The sequence below is a fragment of the Phasianus colchicus genome, chromosome 12 (assembly GCF_987193195.1).
Source record: "Phasianus colchicus chromosome 12, bPhaCol1.hap1.1, whole genome shotgun sequence".
Taxonomy (NCBI): Eukaryota; Metazoa; Chordata; class Aves; order Galliformes; family Phasianidae; genus Phasianus; species Phasianus colchicus.
Window position 1 is genome coordinate 6,356,138 of NC_143447.1, and position 20,035 is coordinate 6,376,172.

The 20,035-nt window shown below is 37.0% G+C and overlaps 1 protein-coding gene across 12 annotated transcripts in view; it reads right to left on the reverse strand.

Annotated features, from left to right (window-relative positions):
- Positions 1 to 640: 640 nt before the first annotated feature.
- TJP1 (tight junction protein 1) overlaps positions 641 to 20,035 on the reverse strand; it is a 190,454-nt gene continuing 171,059 nt past the window's right edge. For 5 of the 12 annotated variants that reach the window (XM_090148764.1, XM_090148769.1, XM_090148772.1 and 2 more), the window contains 10 exons: positions 19,389 to 19,742; positions 18,734 to 18,985; positions 17,011 to 17,916; positions 16,601 to 16,695; positions 15,879 to 16,103; positions 10,127 to 10,302; positions 9,003 to 9,444; positions 7,395 to 7,612; positions 6,267 to 6,410; positions 1,449 to 3,024 (listed from right to left, as the gene is read on the reverse strand). In XM_090148764.1, the coding sequence (XP_090004890.1) occupies positions 2,930 to 3,024; positions 6,267 to 6,410; positions 7,395 to 7,612; positions 9,003 to 9,444; positions 10,127 to 10,302; positions 15,879 to 16,103; positions 16,601 to 16,695; positions 17,011 to 17,916; positions 18,734 to 18,985; positions 19,389 to 19,742 (2,907 nt within the window). In that variant the 3' untranslated portion in view covers positions 1,449 to 2,929. Of the gene's footprint in view, positions 982 to 1,047; positions 3,025 to 6,266; positions 6,411 to 7,394; positions 7,613 to 9,002; positions 9,445 to 10,126; positions 10,303 to 15,878; positions 16,104 to 16,600; positions 16,696 to 17,010; positions 17,917 to 18,733; positions 18,986 to 19,388; positions 19,743 to 20,035 lie in introns of those variants that run through there. The other 7 variants (XR_016470325.1, XM_090148774.1, XM_090148766.1 and 4 more) reach the window with 7 other exon arrangements.

Below are 20,035 nucleotides of genomic sequence, written 5' to 3' on the forward strand. Positions count from 1 at the left end.
CACATGTGAACTTACCTCCTGCGGAGCCTACGCGATATAAAACATGTAGAGAATGTTCTCTCTTGCAAGGACAGATACTTCAAAAACACTGGTATTTTAAAATAGTGTTTCAGAAAAAGGATTGATAATGGCCATGTTTTAAAGTATTAGGTTTTAAAGACAAGGAAGATGTGTGTATAGTTTACATTAGCCACTTATACAAATATATTTCCTCATTTTCCAGTAGCAAAGACAACCCAATTGAAAAGAAGCTTAGCAATACAGAATTGCCTTATTTTACAACAGCAAACTTTCTCATTTCAACTACAAACAGACAAAAAATACCACCTTTTTTTCCTTCATTTTGACAGATGAACACGACTGTACATTACTGAAAGAACAGAAAGATTATCTGGATCATACATTACTGAAAGAACAGAAAGATTATCTGGATCACTACTGCCAAAGCAGCTCAGGACAGTTACACCCCACAGTAAGCTAGACTCAGAATGCTGAAGACACACACATCACCTTTACAAGTAGTCCACATAGAGTAACTCCAGCATTCCTAGTGTCCTTTGGTTGACTCGCTTTTGTAGAGTTTCATGTACTTTTCACTAAGCTATGAACTAGAAAAGAGTACTGTAAAATTTTAGCATTCTAACTCTCCCCAAGAAACTGTGTATGCTGTTTTGAAAACTTTCTTACTGTGAATGCAAGAAGTGATACCCCAATATAAGCCATCACTGACAAACCTCAAATGTTGTGCTGACATGACACGGTGCTAGGCAGCCTGGTTTAGGGTTGGTGACCTACCTCTGGCAGGGGGGTTGAAACTAGATGATCTTAGAATGGGCTGGGTTGAAAAGGCCCTCAATAATTCATTCTATGCTATTCTTTGCTATTCAAGTTGTCTCCCTGCTCCTATAGTAGAGACAAGTGAGTGGTGGCAGCAGTAGTAGCAGTAACAGCAGTGAATGCATCTTCTTGATTAAGTCACGTCTGAAAGACAAAACTTCTAGTGGGAGTATGGAAAGAAAACGGCTATGCATTGTTTCTAAGCATTATTTCAAGTCACTCCTGGAACTTACTTTTTCTTATAGAACCAGATTAGCTTGCTACTTCATCACTGAATACTTCAAACAGGCCTCATAATGGAATTCTATAGGATTAACTCAAATATTTTACACCTAAACTATGTGCACATGGATGTGCTAGAACACTAGCAGGTATTTGGAAGAACAGGCATAAGAAACAAACTAGCATCAATATATAGAAACATATATATGAACAAATCTAACAGTCCTTGCATTGAGTATTTCGAGTGGATCCACGCTAACAAACATTGTCCACATCCAACAAAGGAGCTCCCAGGAGCCCTGCTGTCTACCATTACAACTATGACAGAATCCAGTTATTTACTTATGCAGAAAATCAAAACTGATTTTTGTTGCGTTCACATAAATGCATTTCAGAAACAATAAGGTACTAGAATCTCCTTTATTATTTTAAAAACAGTTTTATTCTGTATATTTAGAAATGTGTAATTTTAATAACTGCAGAGAAAAAAAATCAGCCACACCTGAATAGCTAATAACTCATTAACAGAATGCAGTGGTATATTATCTAAACAGTAGTAGTGCCGATGTGCCGTAATAAATCGTCTATTAGTAAAAAAATACATTTCAGGGCACATAGTACAGCATCCTTATGACAAATTACAGTAGGGATACTTTTCAAGATTTTAATCAAAGTAGAGAATTCCGACTTATACTCTTTAAATGCAGCACTTAAAAAGGTAACAACTTTGTGCATTTTTTAAAAAATGTCCTTGTTTGTATACTGTAGAAATGCTGCTTTATTGCTGCAGATGTCAAAGTTCAAGGCTCAAAAGGTATGAGAATACAAAGATATCCTTAAGAAACTTTGTTTGTTTTTATATATATTTATATATATAAAAAGGTAAAGCTTATAAAAGTTAATTTACAAACCAAGAACAAAAGTGGTATGCACGCATTATATACAAGCGTTCTATAACATCTATAAATTTTCAAATGCATAGCAGAAAACATACCATCATTTTCCCCTGGTTCTCTTCTGGCTGATGAACACAAACAGTACTCATTCTCTAAACCAAATTCACAATTTTTTTTTGTTCCTCTCTCTCCAGTCTCTCATGATATATTATCTAGGTAAGCACAAAAGCCATACAAACTTAATACAGAGAACTATGAGAGCTAAGACTATTAAAAACATGAGGGTAAGGCATCCCTGCTGGTTAATAGGTTTGTAATAACGTGGTTAATTTACAAATCCACAGAGGCAACTGAACCATAGTCATCCCACATGCTTTTCCCCCTCCCCCCTGTTCTCATGACAATGTTTCCACAGAGTAAGTAAGTAGATGTGTATTAGCCTCTCAGCAGAGGAAAACATCTAAACTGTGCTACCCAAAGTTGATTGCCATTTCATTGGACACATACACTGAAAGTCATTTAAAAACTAGAGACCAAAATGTAGTCTTGTGAATTAGAAAATACATAGTATTAAAAACGTAGGCCAAATTCTGTGTTTTGCCAGTGGAGCATGAACCAAATTCAGTTCCTCTGAATATAATCCCATTGGTACTTTCAATTTTTAAACAATGAAATACTAGTAGTGTCCTTTAAAACAACAAAAAATTAACACAAAATAACAACCAATAAACCAAAGCATACAGAACCTGCAAGAACCCTACCTTGTTCCCACAGTACACTCCCTGCTTGTGGCATGTATTGTGACCATGGTTCAAAGAGTGTACTTGCTAAACCATTGTTAGTTAAAGCAAGATGCTTAAACACTAAGATCCATTATCACTTATAGAACAGTTAATACTTGATAGAGTGGTTCAGTTTATATGTAAGGTCCATCTCAGTTTCACATTATTTACTTGAGTCAGCTAACTTAATATTTAGAAGTGGTCAATTAGGACTGAGACACAGTTTGCTCCAACAAGATAGTTTGGATCTCCAGGAAGAGACTTGTTCTGCCAGGTTTTGGGGTCACCTGTGGGAGGAAAACACAATGCTGGTGTTTAGTATCTGCTGTCAAACAGTGTACAACTTGACACAACCAAGCTTTTGGATAGGAACTTTTAGGCTCTGTAATCAACATGCCTCTTTTTTTTTAAACCTGCAGCTGGCACATTATTAACAAAATCTTTCAACTCATTTGCCTATAGTACAGAATAGATCAATTGTGCTAAACAGACGGTATGATATTCTGCAAATGTTAAATACAAGTCATGCTACTCTGCAGCACCAACATCGTGCTTTTCATTTCAGAAGCATTAACAGTGAATGAAGCATTCACTGGCTTTTTCCTAAGCTGCCAAAGAAATTAGGAAATACTAAAAGCACCTATGGTTAGGATGCATTTGAAGTCTCTGGAATAATTCTGAGCACAAATAAGTCAAAGCAGAAGCAAAGTTTTAACTAAGCACCAATACATTGGTAGATTTACTTTTCTGTTACGAAAATTACTGTAGACAGAATAGAAATCTTTTTTTTTTGCAGCTACAGTCAGTATATTATTTTGAAGTCTGAAATACTGACATTCTGAAAATATTCCAGTTTGCTGGTACATGCTTAAAATTTTTACAATAGAAGATACCAACTCATGGTCAAAGTTCTGTGTAATATTGTTTTACAAGCGAGCGTCATCAGATGCCATCTCAGCAGACAAAGGTTAAATTCCAGCTGCATATTCAGACACCTCCTTTGACTGGAGGATATGTTTTTCCTTTAATCTAGAGCCATTTCTAAAAGTTACTGCTATAGAAAAAGCATCCCACTATGGTAGAAGAGAAAAAATACACTAATACTTTCCTATACCTTCCAGACAAATGACATTAAATGGCTCAAAGCAGCTCATCCTAGAGAAATGTGCAACACGTTAAGAGAACCCTGTCACATAGGCTACATACACCACAGACTTCTGCACTGAATGAGTGATGTCATTCCACATAATTTTCTTCAACTCATGAAAACAAAATGAAGTACACAATGCACTGAGCGATGGCAACATCTGATGTAGGGACAAAGAAGTACGAGTGGCACGTGTATAGTTAGAGAATACAAACAAGGTTACTGCTGCTGCCAGCCAAAACTACTTATTTCAGTTAAGAAGCTTAATGCTGGAGGCTTTCACTTTATAGATGCCAGAAAGTTCCACTTAATCTCAAAACTCGCAAGATTGATTTGCCTTTCTACTAACGTAAGCAGGATTGTAGGAGGACCAGGTCCTACTCGTGCCCACTGGACACAAGAGCAGATTCCAGCCTTTCCTCTGAAATACACAGTAAGGATTAGACTGCAGCCAGTGCAACTTCTAGCTCTTGAAAATATTTATCCCATAATTACATATATCTACTTTGAAACAATGATCCTTCACTATTTTGTACTATATTAAAATAGTTGTGGCCATAAAGACTTTATTTCTTTTTTAATACCAAAATCATAAAAGTGTTTAAAGGTGTTTACCAGTAAAATAATATACGAGGCCTAAGTGTAGCAGAAAGGATGTTAAGTGCAAATGAATGTCATTTTTAGGACAGAACATGGATACATTCAGAAAAGATGAAGCAGAGCAGACGACTGAAGAGAGGAAAACCCCAGAATTCTATTAGCTGTTATTATAAAGCCACCTGAAAAATCAGAGTCCCATAAGCAACTATTTTAAAAAGAGAGAAAACAATAATTTATTTAAGACACAGTATGGTCTACTTACATATCATAAGACAGAATTGCCTAATTTTAAAGTTTGTCTCAAAAGAGCAATGTTATGATATACATCCCATTTCAGATTAACAGAATGTGGTGTAATATTTACAATACAGAAAGTGTTAGTGTTTAATATACACGCTCTTGCTCCCACACATGCGCGCACGCACACACACCACTTTGGGAAGGGAGAAAAACGTCCCAGATTCAGTTATTGTTTAGATCTTTTTGAATTCTCTCCCTTCACTTCAAGTAAGTTCATGAACAGGTGCTATTAGTTACAAAAGTATTGCGTCATTTTCGTATGTAGTTTTACCTTTCAGGACCTTATCATTTATGCATGTGTTTTAACACTGCCATGTACACACATTGCTAAATAGATGCATGCAATCCATGCATATAATAGCTTATAAAAACAACTAAAAATTATTGCCTTTAATACCTCTAAGTTATTGAATCACCATCAAGGAGATCGATGCTTTACGTTTTCAAAGCATCAGTGCTTTGGTGTTGACAGTGATAAATACATTAGTGACAGAAGATATGCATACATGGTGGCTTAAATGCTGTATACAGAAGTACATTGTTCAGTCATTGCTTAGATCATACATACACATGAATGGCTTGTATCTTCCACCATAGTTTTTGAAGGTAGCTGAATAACACCTTAAGACTTATTCCCCCAAATATGTGCAAACTTTTTGGTTTTTTTTATTTTTATGTTTCTGTAACCTCACAGCCATTTCATGAAATTGCTTGAAATGCTTGAAGTTTGCCCAGAATTCTAACATAGGCTTCTCATTGACAATTTCAGCCAATACATTTTCCCCCTGTTCCCAGAAAGTCACAGTGAGGTAAAATGAACAGGTAAATAGAATTGCAACCTAGTTGCAACTTTTACTATCAACCAGAAACTTCTGGGTAAAAGGCAGTAGAGGAAAAACAGGCAGAAGCAAGCAAGAAAAGTCTTGTGGAAAATCCAGCTACATTAAAATGAATTGTAAATGCTTTTACTGAAACACTATAGTTTTCTTAAATGACCCAATTGTTAGCATCGACTTGCACACATGGAAACAGTTAACAAGCGTTAAATCATGATTTAAGAGCATGCAGATTGTTAAGATTTGCCAGAGTCCTATATGGTTAATTAAGCAACAGACAAACACCAGTTATGTTACAAAGGCCAATCAGAGGTACATAATCATTTCCTCTCAATTTTAGTGCGATTATCATTTCAAGTGTATTCAGCTGTAGCAGTCCTCAAGAAAAGACAGAATAGAAAAATACGATTATATTTAAGAGACTAAATATATTACTCTGTTTTTCTGCTGTCAATCATGGCTTTAGCTATGAATTTGCACCATGAATAAATGTAAGAAAGACATTTGTAATGAAAGTGAAATGAGAGAGTTTGACACAAATACAATGATCAAGTTTCTTTATATTACATATCATCTTTAGCCAAATTAACTTAAATTATACGATAGCACCCAAAAGCCCCAAAAGGACAGAGGGAGGACAGCATACCCGACGAGGAGTCAGAGGATTTTAGAGCAAAAGACCAACCATCAGGGGTCATAGACGCACAGTGTGGCAGGCGCAGCTCCACTGGCTTCAGGAATTTTAGTCCGTGAGGCCCACACATTACCAAGGGGCTAAGAAGTGTTTCACCTACAGTTAAGAGAAAAAAAAAAAATTGCTCACCGTGGTTCTTGAAATAGGTTCAGATTATTACACAATTACACTGCAGAGATATTCTACTCAGTTAAAAAAAACAACAAAACATTTTGAACCACCAATAAAGAGCAGCACTTCACAAAATTGTTCCTCTCTTTCAGAGTCAAGAAATGACCTCCCAAAGGTACACATCACAATCTAAAAATCTACGACAAAAAACAGTCCCCATATTAGCAAGCAGCCTTTTTAAGACTTCTGCTGTGGCAGGTGATGCTCCACCTGCACGGATTTATGGCACGCTGGGCTGAATCAAGCCTCCTGCAGCTCAAAAGCTTATGACTTTTATCCTAACAGTTAGAATGCAGAACATACAAGTGTGTAGGTCTATTTTTAGCTTAAAATTTCCATTGTAACATAAGATTATTCAGTTGTTTAACTTGTAACCTGCAGTTACTCTGAATTTTTGTAAGTATGCTTTAATTATAGAGTCAAATTTCTTGTTTCTTGACTTGAGGAAATTAGGTATCTGTTAAGTCAGAAGTTGCATGAATGTTGAAGTAACAGTATGAAAGAGACTACTAGGGAAAAAAATCACTCCAATAAGACACACTACTCAACCTGCATTAAAAAAGATAGAGTCAAGGATGTACTGTCATAGGCAATCTGAATTTTCAAAGATCCTTGAAAAAAGAAATTAGAACCGTACTTCAGCAAACTTGATAACAATCTTTAAAGCTACATTCAACTCTACAAATACTCAAGTTATGATTTAGAGCCTCTATCCTGGTTGAAAATTTCAATACCGAGCTGAATATTTTTCCTTTTAATTCTTGTTTCTGAGATTTATACCTCTGTACCTCCAGACAAAAATAAACAAAATACACTGGAAGCGTATGAATATGTTCTCATAGCTCATTTTGCTCTTGTTAGAAAAGAGTAATGTTAAGTAACAGCACAATACACAATATCAGCTCTTACCTTTCTCTTTGTCCAAAGGTGGAAGTATACTGTTGTCTCTGCAGACTTTAAAATAAATTTCTTGCTCTATTCCCTCTGGAATGGCTCCTTGTGGAATAATAATACTAACTCCAGTCTCTATGGAGCTCAATACACCACCATTGCTGTTGAATACACCTCTTGCTGTGGCTACAACAGTGTGACCATCTTCCTCCTCCTCATCCTCTAGTGCTGAAGGGCTGAATATAAAACAAAGATTAAGCCCAGCAGTTTTATCACTATCTTCTTCCCTTTATTTTGCTAGTTCACAGCCTAACACTAGCTAGCAAGCTCTGATTTCAGGACATGTTAATTGTGCCTAACACTCAATTATGGGGGACAGCTAAGACACAAGTACTTCAGGTTCTGCCATGAGAAAAGGACATTTGCACCAGAATAAGACAAAAGTCAACGTACATAAACTCTGAACACGTTTAGGAAATTGTCAGGGCAAGATTTTGGACTTCTTGAACGTTATGTTTTCATGTGTCCACCTCTGAAATTTTACTGAAGCAGTTTGTTCTTTGTCACGCGTTTCAATTAGTGAAAACCAAGTGTATTGCACATCCAAAGATTTCTTTTCCTTCCCAAAATTCCATTATGATTTTAATACCATTAAGAAGAAATAGTGCTTATTATTCCATCCCCACTGAACCTTTCACTTCAAGCTTTAATGAGGGAGAAACCTAACAGCTGCAAGACATGCACTGAAAACAAAAACTTAAAAAAGCACACATTCCCAGATTGTAAAGATACAAATAAAAAGATACAGGATGTTATCAAATGGTTAGTTTGAGCGGATTTTGATTTCTAAAAGTATCCACTCAAACATGACAATAATTTCAAGATCTGTGCAGCCTGCAACTGCACAGCATCAAAACATTCCTAAGATTAAGAGCAAATAGGATTTATTCTATTCAGTATCTGAGTTACTGAAAAAGCAAGCAAGATTAAGTATGATTCATTCATTACTAACTTTAAAATCATAATAAAAAACACTATTTTGAAAACATTAATGAAAATAATTAAGTTAACGTAGTTTAGAGTGCTACCATTTGCTGGTGATGTAATTCTTATAGCTTAAGTACTTCGGGAAAATAAATGCTTAAAACAACTTGCCTTATTTGGTCTCATAGAAAAGAAAACCAAATGAAACTGAGGGAGTGATTTCTGCTTTTTATGGCTATTTTTGAAATATCTTGTATACAAATATAGTATGAACTTACTTTCTCTAAGCACAGAGAAAATACAAGTCATCGTGACAATCTATTCTTAGGAATGAAGTTTATCTTTTAGAAACAAATAATATAAATAATTAATTTATTCTTCTTATGAGAAATGGAAAATTAAAGCCATGTCATTTTGTAGCAATGATGTAAAATGACATCATGACACTGGACATATGTTAAGAATCTGAGCACTCTTCAGCACTCTTCTGCACAATTGTAGAATCACAGTATCAATCTCTAAGCTATCTTTGCTTATGGACTGACATCAACAGAAGATGGAAGCATAGCAAAAGTAAGTTATGTGGTTTAACAGATTAACTCCTACAGACATGCTACTGGAGACAAAACTCAAGCAGCTTACCTTACAGGAATGGCTTTAGGCACAGCATTTACATTATTTGGTTGATATTTAGGCTTGTCGACCTGTACAGTGAAAGTGTCCATTCCACTGTCAAACTCAGGAGGCTGTGATGAGCTGTGTGCTTTCAAAATTGGTTGAGGAGAATTTGGAGATTTTGATGGCAACTCTGGTTTATGCTGAGCTTCATTTGGCAAGAGATTATGGTTGAATTTAGGACTTTCAAACTTGCGCTCGAAGGGCCTTGCAGCACTAGTGTAAGGTTTTGTTGTAAAACGGTTGTAGGAAGGAGTGACTGTTTTCTGAACCTGTTCAGTTCCATTAACAGGACCTTTGTCAGGGAAACTTTTCTGAGGATAAAAGGTGGATTGCACAGTGTCCTCTCTAGAGGATCTGAAAATTGCTGGCTTATTCTGAGGTGGAGGAGGGTCAGACACAGAGTTAACTGCAATACAAATAAAAACACCAGAATTGAAGAAAAATTATCAGCAATTTCTGGTCACACACAGTAGGCACATTTAGTCCGCTTTGGTACTATATAAAATACCTATTAATATGTTCAGCTCTCTTACATCATCTGTTCCATTACACTTCATTTTAGTTATAAAAAATTAAAATTATCTATTGTTTCACTAAACAGTGACGTTAGCCACAATGGTATAACTGCTCAATAAGAAGGTTAGACTAATTTGTAAAACCTGTTTTCAATTCTTCAAAGTACAATATCATTACACACTTGCAAAGAACTGAAAATTCAGCCGGACTGGGCATTCTTCTGAAGGACGTGAAAAAACTTCTGTTTTCAGAAACCTACAACTATTACTCATGCCTAAAGAATTCCCATCTAAAAGCACAAGGAACATCTAAATACTCAAAGTTTTATTTAATCTTTTCTGAGACCACTCAATTTTGGAATAAAAAAAATTCTAGTGACTAACAATACCTGGAAGTTAAAGTTTCAGATAAGATCCCGAATTGTTTCTCAAAACTCAACCTCAACTTTAATTACTCAAAAGATCAGTTAAAGAGAAACACAGCTAGCAGCTTACGCATGCTGAAGCATTCACAAAAGAACCTGACATATTATACCTGTATCACACAAGCAGGTTAGCGTTCTAATTGCTCACCTTCAGAAAGTGCAGGCTTGTGATGTGCTGGGAGAGACAGGACAGGACTATTAATTGACTGAGGTTGTGTGTACTGTACTGAAGGAGCAGGAGGAGGAGTTGTAACTTGAGGGATTGGCTCATAGCGCTTGTCACCAACAGATCTATCCATTGATTCAGCATCAGTTGGCTTCCCCCTGTTGAAATGAATGGAAAAAAGAAAGACTGTTTTGTTTCCTCAGGGCTCTGAGCTTCTGCTGTATTTTTCTCTTATGATCACCCGATTTCCATCTTTTTCCTATAAACATTAAACATTCCTATAAACTTTTTCTTAAATATCTTTCCTCTAGTATAAAAACATTCATTAATAAGCACAAGATATTTCAAGACAACATTGAATCTTAAGAAGATTAGTAACACAAACCAAGGCAAACAAAAGGCAGATGACATTTCAGGTGTATTTGTACAATAACCTACAGATCTTCATTTTTCAATTTCATTTAGGGGGGTATTTTTAGTAAAGAAAGTACTTTCCAGTTTAGCACATCTTCAAAATAAGAATATAAATCCTCTTCTCAAGGGGTTGATAGGTTTTTGGTAAAAAAAATAGGTAGCCAAAAGGAAGATGATTTTTAGTATCTTCTTTTCTTAGTATCTCTTTTCTAAATACACCCAGTATTTGAACAATGCCATCTTAATTAGAAATGCAATCAGCTTAAGCTTCACTAGCTTTATGTGCATACTGTAAACAACTTTAAAAATCTCATTTTTAAAATATTTCTTGGTTGTACTAGAATTATTCCTTAAAAAAGCTTCTTCTAGAAAATGATTACTTTTACAAATCCCTGTAATTTTGGGCTTCAATAGATAGTAATAACTTTTAGAATTCACGTGTTTAAAATTTGAAGTGCACATAATGCCCGTGATGAAATGTAACAGTGAGAGGACACCTGAAAACATCCTCACATCAACAAGTCTTACCACTTGATGCTCCTTTTCAAGTAGTCATAGCTAGTGTAAGAGCCAAGAAATCTAGGTGATGGCAAAGCAAACAGCAATAGAAGAATGAAAGAAAAATAGTCATTCTATCTTGAGCATATTATTTCTACATGCTCTACATTAGTCCTCGCAGTTCTCATACGACAAGGTTGTTGCAGCAAAAACTATTTTTAGCAGTGATGTTGACAATGCTTTTACCAAATGCATCAGTACAATGATCCCCTATGGCAACGTGAGATTTTGTCAGTGAATTAGGAAGTCATGTTTCAAATCAACAGATAACGTAAGTAAGAATGAGACTGTGCAAAGCCATTTGTTAAGATCTGTATAAACAAAGAGTTAGTTGGCATACTGAAAACACAAACACCAAATCCAAAATTCTAACAGACTCTCTTGTTTATGGGCCAGTTTCCACTCATCTTTCTTCAGTCTTAATGCAGAACATTTCTGGTTTTGTACCCCCAGATCATACAAACATTCCCTCAGCACAGTACGTATTTCAATGGCTCTACCAGCTTATCCAATAGCAGGGTCCACACTCTGAAATGCTTCTGATTGTGTTCAACCATCAGCAGTATGTTAAACAACTGTTTATGTATACTGGAGGAGAGACTGGGAGAGTCACTGACATCCCAACAACTTTCCCTCTTTTTTAAAATATAAGTTAAAAGCAAGTTAAACAATTTCTAAATTAGAACAGCTTTCCATCATGACTTCACTTTCTGCATGCTCATGATAGCTAATAATTTTCAGCAGCCACTGTCTTACTGCTTTGGAGGACAATCTCATTAAAAAAAAAAAGAAAAGACCTGATCAACTTTTGGCAGTCTGCTTGATGACCATGTGAACACAATGCTCAGTGAGCAACACCTGTATGAATTCGTCAGTGTTAGCCAATGTTGCAAAAATGATCACTCAGAGACATTGCATAAGCTTCTGTTGTTGCTGAATTGACATAAAGCCATTTATCCGACAGCAGAAGTTGTGGCTGCACATTTGCTCACTGCTGTCTTCACTCCAGGTGGGCAGTAGCTCCTTCCTCTGCAAACTGCCCACCTGAAATTACTGCTTCCCAGAGAGGGCTATCATCCAGCAGAGGGAGGAAAGTGACAATTCTCCACACCTACAGGAAATGCTTGCCAGATGAAGAATTTAAAGAAAAAAGTGGAAGGGCTGTACATTTTGATGGAGAAACCAGGAATGAACTATGAGAATGAACCAGTGTGCAACAGCCTATAGATCTCAGCATAGACAAAATGGCAAACCATACCACTGATCTGCAGTGCAAAACATTGAACAACGTAGGAACAAATCTACTGCTCAGCCACAGGGGCAGTACTCTCAAACTGCTACAACCAGAGCCACAGAAACTCATCCACTTATGAATTCTGCTTTCTTGAAGTAGGAGAAACTATCCCTTATCCTACAGTTACTGACAACTGTAACATGCTTACAGTAATTCCTGTTATAAAGCAGCTTTATTAATGGCACAATATATATTGTGCATTAAGTGCATAAAATCAGAAGAGTAAACAATTGTACATATGTAACAAAATATATATTTTCACAATATTTACTTAATAGCAAAGAATTTTACATAACTTAATGTTTAATATATTTGAAACCAAAAAAGTCATAGATTTTATTTTCTCATGAGTAGCATCTATCTTCAATACCCACAATACAGTACATGGATTGCACATTATTTCTATTACAAAGGAACAAGCAATGGTAAAACCACGAGCTCCTGTACTGCCATTCAAATTTAGTCCTGTGTTTTTGTTTGTTTGTTTCAGGAAGAATTCACTGACAGAGTTACTGCATAAATGAACTAGAAAAAAGATGAATAATGAGGAGGCTACAGGGTACAAAAGGAAAATTGACTACAGGGAAAAGTCCTGAGGACAAATGCCTTCTCCATTCAGCAATAGCTGTGTGTTTCTAAACAAGCACTCTGTACTATGCTGTACAATGCCTCTGGAGGCCACTCTGTCAAGCTGAGTAGTTTTCTCATTTATTTGCACTTACTACCATTAGTATTTCAATCCTCTGTCTATTTGTACAGGACTGCCCTGGGTACATTTTCTTTCCCATGCCCTCCTATTTCTGTTATGGATTACATTCTTCCTTAAAAGAAAAATTCTACCTATTTTTGTCCCCTGACACATGAAACTGTATCACACTTAAAAACAGTATCGATTTATTTCTCTGCGGCATTTAGATGTTTCTTTTCTCTAAGTACAAGCCTTCAAATCTCTAACTCAGAAAAAAAACTAAAACTGAGCAGCCAAAAAAGAGAAATATGACAGTCAGGAGTAGTAGGTAGAAGTATGGAACCATTTATCTCAACAATTAGCTGTTCTGCAGCAAATGACTTAACAGTTAATGCTTACTGCTGGTGCTCTCCCATGTTTGACATCAATGCAGGGAGTAACAAATGTACAAATTCTCTGTTTAAGGAATTCTACAATCTTTACAATTATTTGCTGAGAACTCACAGGATTCCAACCTAAGCATTAGTTGCATTTACTATGGCAACATAGTCAGGTGTTTACAGATCAAAATGGACTATTTATAGCTAACTGTTTTGAGAGGTGAAAACAATTCTGAGAGCTACTGCAATGCACTGTGAGGCCAACCAAGACTTTTTGGCCTCCTTGTGATGTCAGAAATCAAGACATTAATGCTCTCATCTTTCTATCAGAAGATGCAGGACCAAAAAAAAAAAGGACACGCAACATGCTTACATGCTTGACAGAGAATCAGAACTGCTTACAGATTAATATATACATTAACCCCTAAGCATAGAATCATAAAGTCACTCAGGTTGGAAAAGACTTTAAAGATCATCAAGTCCAACCATGACCTAACCACACTACCCCAGCTCTAACAACCACTGCTAAATCACATCCCTGAGCACCACATCCAAACGGTTTTTAAACACATCCAGGGATGGTGACTCAACCACCTCCCTGAGGAGCCTATTGCAGTGCTTAACAACCCCTCCTGTAAAGAAGCTTTTCCTGATATCCAACCTAAACTTACCTTGGCACAACTTGAGGCCATTTCCCCTCGTCCTGTCACCTGCCACCAGTGAGAAGAGACCAACCCTGCTCTCTCTGCAATCACCTTTCAAACACTGGAAGAGAGCAATAAGGTCTCCCCTCAGCCTCCTCTTCCCAGACTAAACAGGCCCAGTTCCTTCAGCCTCTCCTCACAGGGCACATTCTCCAAGCCCTTCACAAGCCTTGTTGCCCTTCTCTGGAGGTGCTCCAGCACCTCCATGTTCTTTCTGCACTGAGGTGCCCAAAACTGAACACACTACTCGAGGTGAGGCCTCACCAGTGCCGAGTACAGGGGCAGGATGACTCCCCTAGTCCTGCTCACCACACCATTCCTGACACAAGCCAGGATGCTATTGGCCTTCTTGGCCACCTGAGCACACTGCTGGCTCATATTCAGCTGAATGTCCATCAGAACACCAAGGTCCCTTTCCATCAGGCAGCTTTCCAGCCACTCCTTCCTAAGCCTGTAGGGTTGTCTGGGGTTGTTGTGACCAAAATGCAAGACATGACGCTCGGCCCTATTGAAATTCATACAGTTTGCTTTGGCCCATCAATCCAGCCTATCCAGGTCCCTCTGTAGTGCCCTTCTCCCCTCAGGCAGATCAACACTCCCTCCCAACTTGGTGTCATCTGCAAACTTATAAAAAAGTGAAATAAGAAATCATTACCACGTGAAGACTTCTTGATTACAATAAAACTAGCAATTCCTTTAAAACCTACCAAGATTTTTGGAAAGATTCCCAAGTTTTCTGTTTCCAAAGGAAAACATTCTAGGTGGTGGACCTCTTACAGAAATATTTACAGAATTCAGGAGCCCCAAATCCAATCCTTTAAGACAAGCACTAGAACACAGTGTATCAAGTACACAACCCAGCTTGGACACACAGTCACAGTATAAAACACAGAGTATTAGTTAGCTAATTTATTATTTTACTACAAAAATCTCATTTACACTAAGATGGCCAGTCTTTCTGCTAGATCTGAGTATTAATAATACAGATTTCAAGTAGGAGCACAACCAAAGCCTTCAAAAGTCACCTCACTTGCAGCCTTCATTAATCAAGCAAAGATAGCTTCCCACATGGACAGCCACAAAAACACTATTATGGTTTGAATTTAAATAAATTTTGAAGATTTAAATAACTGTAGAAAATATAAAACCTGTTTAAATACTCTCCAAGACAACTAGTCCTCTACCTGAGCTAAATTTGTACTATGAACTTTCACACAATACTGTATCAAAATGTTCCAAGTCAAGGAAGTAGAACAATAAAGGAAGCAGATGTTTCCATCAACAGATTAAATTCTGGCATCAACAAAATTCCCAAAAGGCTCACTTTCCTAATGTCAAACACAGCTAACGTGTACAAGCGGATCTGAAGAATAAAAGCTTACAATAAACTAAAACCTCTGCTTTGAACAATATTTAAGAGCTATGAAAATACTTTAAGTTATATTAAAAAGTGGTAAGCAAGAGAACTAGCATGTTAAAGGTCCTGAAACCTACAAAAACTAATCATGTCATTTACAAAAAACATGCAGACTGACACCATATCTATACAGAGAAATGAACTTTATCAACATAAAAGATCAGTTAGCTACCATGGACTCTTGAAACTCTATTTGCAGAGAAAGAATTTCATTTTTAGCCCTATACACCTCTCCCCTTCCTTTTTTCAAATTAAAAATAAAAACAACCCAAAACTTACTTAGAATAATTGGAGAAATTCAGCTGATTTTGTGAATGTATTGGTTTAGTGGAGTCAGAATGATGGCTGGCAGGAACCTGTGCAGATGGTTTATTCTCAAAATTCCTGCGATCAAAGTATGAGAGCTGCTTTCGGTAATACTCTTCATCTTCTTCTGGATCATAATGATTTGAACGCACGATATCTTCAGGTGGCTTCACTTGAGGTCTCTGTGGTTCTGGGGCCCTAACCAAGAATAATAATACACAGTTGCCTTGCACAGTTTTAACAAGGATAATTACAAAATTCTGCTTCTTCCTAACCTAAATAGTAATAAACCAACTAAAATAATTCTTATAACTGCATGCAGTACCTCTAATCTATGCAGTCTTGAGATGTGACAGCTCTGACATGAAGAAAATTTTTTTTATTTCATCTCTCCTTTGCACTTACGCTTCACTTTTTAATTGTCCCAAATATAACGAGCATCTCCATCTTACCTTTTCCCTTATTAAAAATTACTTCCTTAAAAATGCCCCAAAAAAATCATTTTGCATACCTGTTTCCTTCTCAGTAATCATGTCTGTGTCAACTGGCTTTACTTCTTGGTTTACTACTGACATAAATTACACTGACAACCCCCTCTCCACTCTGCAGCTTCCAGTCTGAAGCACTACAATGTACTGTCTGAACACTCTAATCTTGTATTGAAAGCTAGGTTTGGTTATCAATTGCGCATCTACCTGTAAGTTGTTTTGTCATGTTCATACTGGCTTTGAGAAGTTGTTTTTGGACCACTCATGGCTGGGAGTGTAGGCTTCGGTGCTAGTTCTGGAGGCTGTAAAGAGAAGCACAGCATATTTTCTAACATCTGGAAAGAGGCAGCATGTTAGAGTTTTCTCCCTTTCTTATTCCTTCAGAATAAAACAGCATGAAAAACCAGTAAAAATGAAAGAGGCAGTCTTCAACACTGCAATATCCTTTTTAGTTTTCAACTTCAGCTTTTAAAACAAACTGCAGTTAGGTTGCTAGGAGTCTGCTCCACTAACCGAGTTCTCTCTCCAAGATAGTATTTTATTACCAGCAATTCAATCTCATCAGTGAAACAAGAATTTAAAAAAAATTTAAAAACCGCAAAACTTAAATGACTTACTTTGACAGCTGACGTGTCACTGGGGTCCTTCATTTTTTCCAGAGATGGTGATCTTCTTCGTTCAAATATCTTAACTCTACTCCGCACAGACTGTGGTTTCATGGCTGGATCCTCCTCTTCCTCTGCTAGAGATGGTGGCGTATGCAGTGGTTTACTGTTGGAAGGCAAAACTTCTGGTTTTGTTTGTGAAGAAGCGGGAGGAGGAAGAGAAACAGTTGAAGTGTTATGAGAAGGCTCAAACTGTCCAGCTTTTGCATTGTAAGCTTGTGGAGGACCTTGCTCATAGCCCCTCATATGTGGATCAAAGTACTGCTTGGGTTCAGGAGATCGAGATATGGCTGACTGGTATGGCTGAGCTTCTTGTTTATATCTACCATGTGCATGTGTGTCATAGCCAACAGGATGTTGATCTTCATAGCGCACTTGTGGTAAGCTGAAGTTTTTGGGTGCGTGCTCATAGCGAGATCTGCCATCGTAGCTCATCGGAGGAGGTTCCTCAAATCGGGGTTGTGCTGGATAATAGCTGCGTTCTGTGCTCTCTTCTGTATTTTGTCTGGAATCAAGATCTCTAGGAGGCTGGCTTTCATAAGCTGTTCTTGGTTGACTGTAGGGCTGTTTTTCATCGTAATACGACCAGTGCTCCTCATAGGGAGGCACGCGATCTTCATAATGTAGTCGAGGGTCATACCCACGAGAAAATTGATCTACATAGTTTGTAGAATCATACCTGTATGTTGACTGTTCATAGTCCCTACTTGGTTGTTTTTCTGCATATTGAGTCTGAGATTCGTAGATCAGATTTGGGTCTCTTTCCTGTCTCTGTGCTGGGTGATTAACGGCTGGCTGTTTTAAGACATAGCTTTGTCTGGATGCTTCTTCATTAATGTATGGATCCTTTCTGTATACCTGTTAAATAGAGAGGTGTTCCAATTTATTTAAAATGAAAAGTAACCAGAGCAAAGTTTTATTCAAAATTAGCTTAAGTTTTCATATTGGCTTTAATTTTGTTTAGAAGTAATTTGATGCAGTTGTCTACAATCACAGGAAGTTGAACTCGATGATTCAAAGATTCATTGCAGTTACACATTTGAGCAAAGACACACAGATTAAAACTGCAAGCCAAAGGTAACAATTTCTCATTTGACTTCTGTTGGTGGTGGCTGTTGCTTCTGTTGTTGATGCTTCCCCTCTGCTTTTTTTTTTTTTTTTTTTTTTAAATCAGGAGGAGGGTGAGACAGGTTTGTTTGGCAAGTAAAGAGGTTTGTAGTAAATTTACTTCAAACATTGCAGGGGAAGCATTTAGAATTACCCAATAAATCAGATTTATCTTCACAATCAACAATACATAAAAAAGTTTTCTGTCATTTTAGACAAAGAACAGGCTTTTCATCAACAAGATGAAAGAATAGATTTTTCATTAACAAATAGCAGAGCACTGACAAGCTGAAAAGGTCACATGTAAAGTAAAATCAAAATACAGAATGCAGCCTTTATATAAAATGTCATTTTTTTGATAAGTGGAAAGTATATAGTTCGAAGCCATGCACACGAAATGTTAGATGATGCTCAGCAATTTAGATGCACTGTGTTTTGTAACCTGCATGATCTCCTAGAGGGGGAAAAAAAAACAGACGAATTCTCCAAATAATGGCAAAAGAAAAATATAATCATGTGCTAGCTTGATGTATAGCAGGAAATCAGCGCAACAGTGCAGCACAGGTACCTTTGCTGGATCTATATGCGGCGGTAAGGATGATGGCTCTTGATCTCTTAGCACTACATGAGCTCCCTCAGTACTTGATGTTCTTAAGGGGCCCGCTTGTGGTTGATAAGAGTTGTAAGGAGCAGCAGTAGGCTCCTCTAGTCTGACATTAGTTAGGTTTACATTAGCATTTACTGCAGAGGTTGATGAGGTTGCAGGGTTTGATTCAGGCGATGGGGAAAGGTAAGGGACTGCAGGTGATGCTTCTGCTTTCTGTGAAGTGTTTAAAATATTTTAAATACACTGCTATCGAATCATTGTATGACTTTTTGATTTACACAAAGTAACTTAAAACTGATGCTTTGATCAACTCAGCTACATGCAGAATGAAATGTACTGAAAGTATCATGCACTACACTTCCAGAAAATATGTCGAACACTTAGAAAAAATAAAAACATTAAATCAAAGTAGAATACTTTAATCCTCCTATCTGAAACACTAACATGGGTAGTGCAAGCTGATTCTTCAAATTCATTGCAACACATTACTGCTTTTCACAATTTTCTTGTACGCATCTAACACCTGTAAGTAGACTACAAAGATAGATTTCTTGTTCAAGAGAAATTGCTACTTGAACTAAATGCACAGAGGTCAGTTTATAAAATATTCCCTTACCGGCTGAGAAGCAGTTGTTTTAAATCCTGAAGAATCTATTCTAAGATTTGGCTGTGGCTGAGCTTGAGATGTGTAACTAGTGTAAGTTTGAGTTTCATGATGCATTCCAGAAGAATCCTCTCTAACAGGTTCAGAAGAACGTGTAATAGCAGATTCAGGAGGAGTTCCAACCTCATCATTTAGAGTTTCATCCAGTTCTTGATCAGTATAAGCACCACCTTCTGTATCTGTATCTTCATAGTCAGATGTATGTCTGCTATCTGTACTGTACATAGAATATTCACTACCAGGAGCCGAGAGGTAAGAAAGGCGGTCATCATGTAAATCAAGGTCATCACTTGTAGCACCATCTGCCTGCATTAAACAAAATAAAAGAGTACACACTTGTTGAAATATCTTTCAAAGTATGCTTTTCTTCTTGAAGTGTAAAGCTGATACATATTTTTAGTGAAGAAGTGAATAAATGCAACGTAACATGTAATGTAACATCTATCTTGCTCTGATCCACAACAGAAAGTCCAATATTTTAAGATGTTAGTAATGCTCAAAATCCAGCAGCTCAGCAGAATTTTAGAATTCCACAATTCTGAATATCACAGGGGAGGAGCAATCAGGTTTCAATTGGAGACGTTAATCTTAGATTTAAG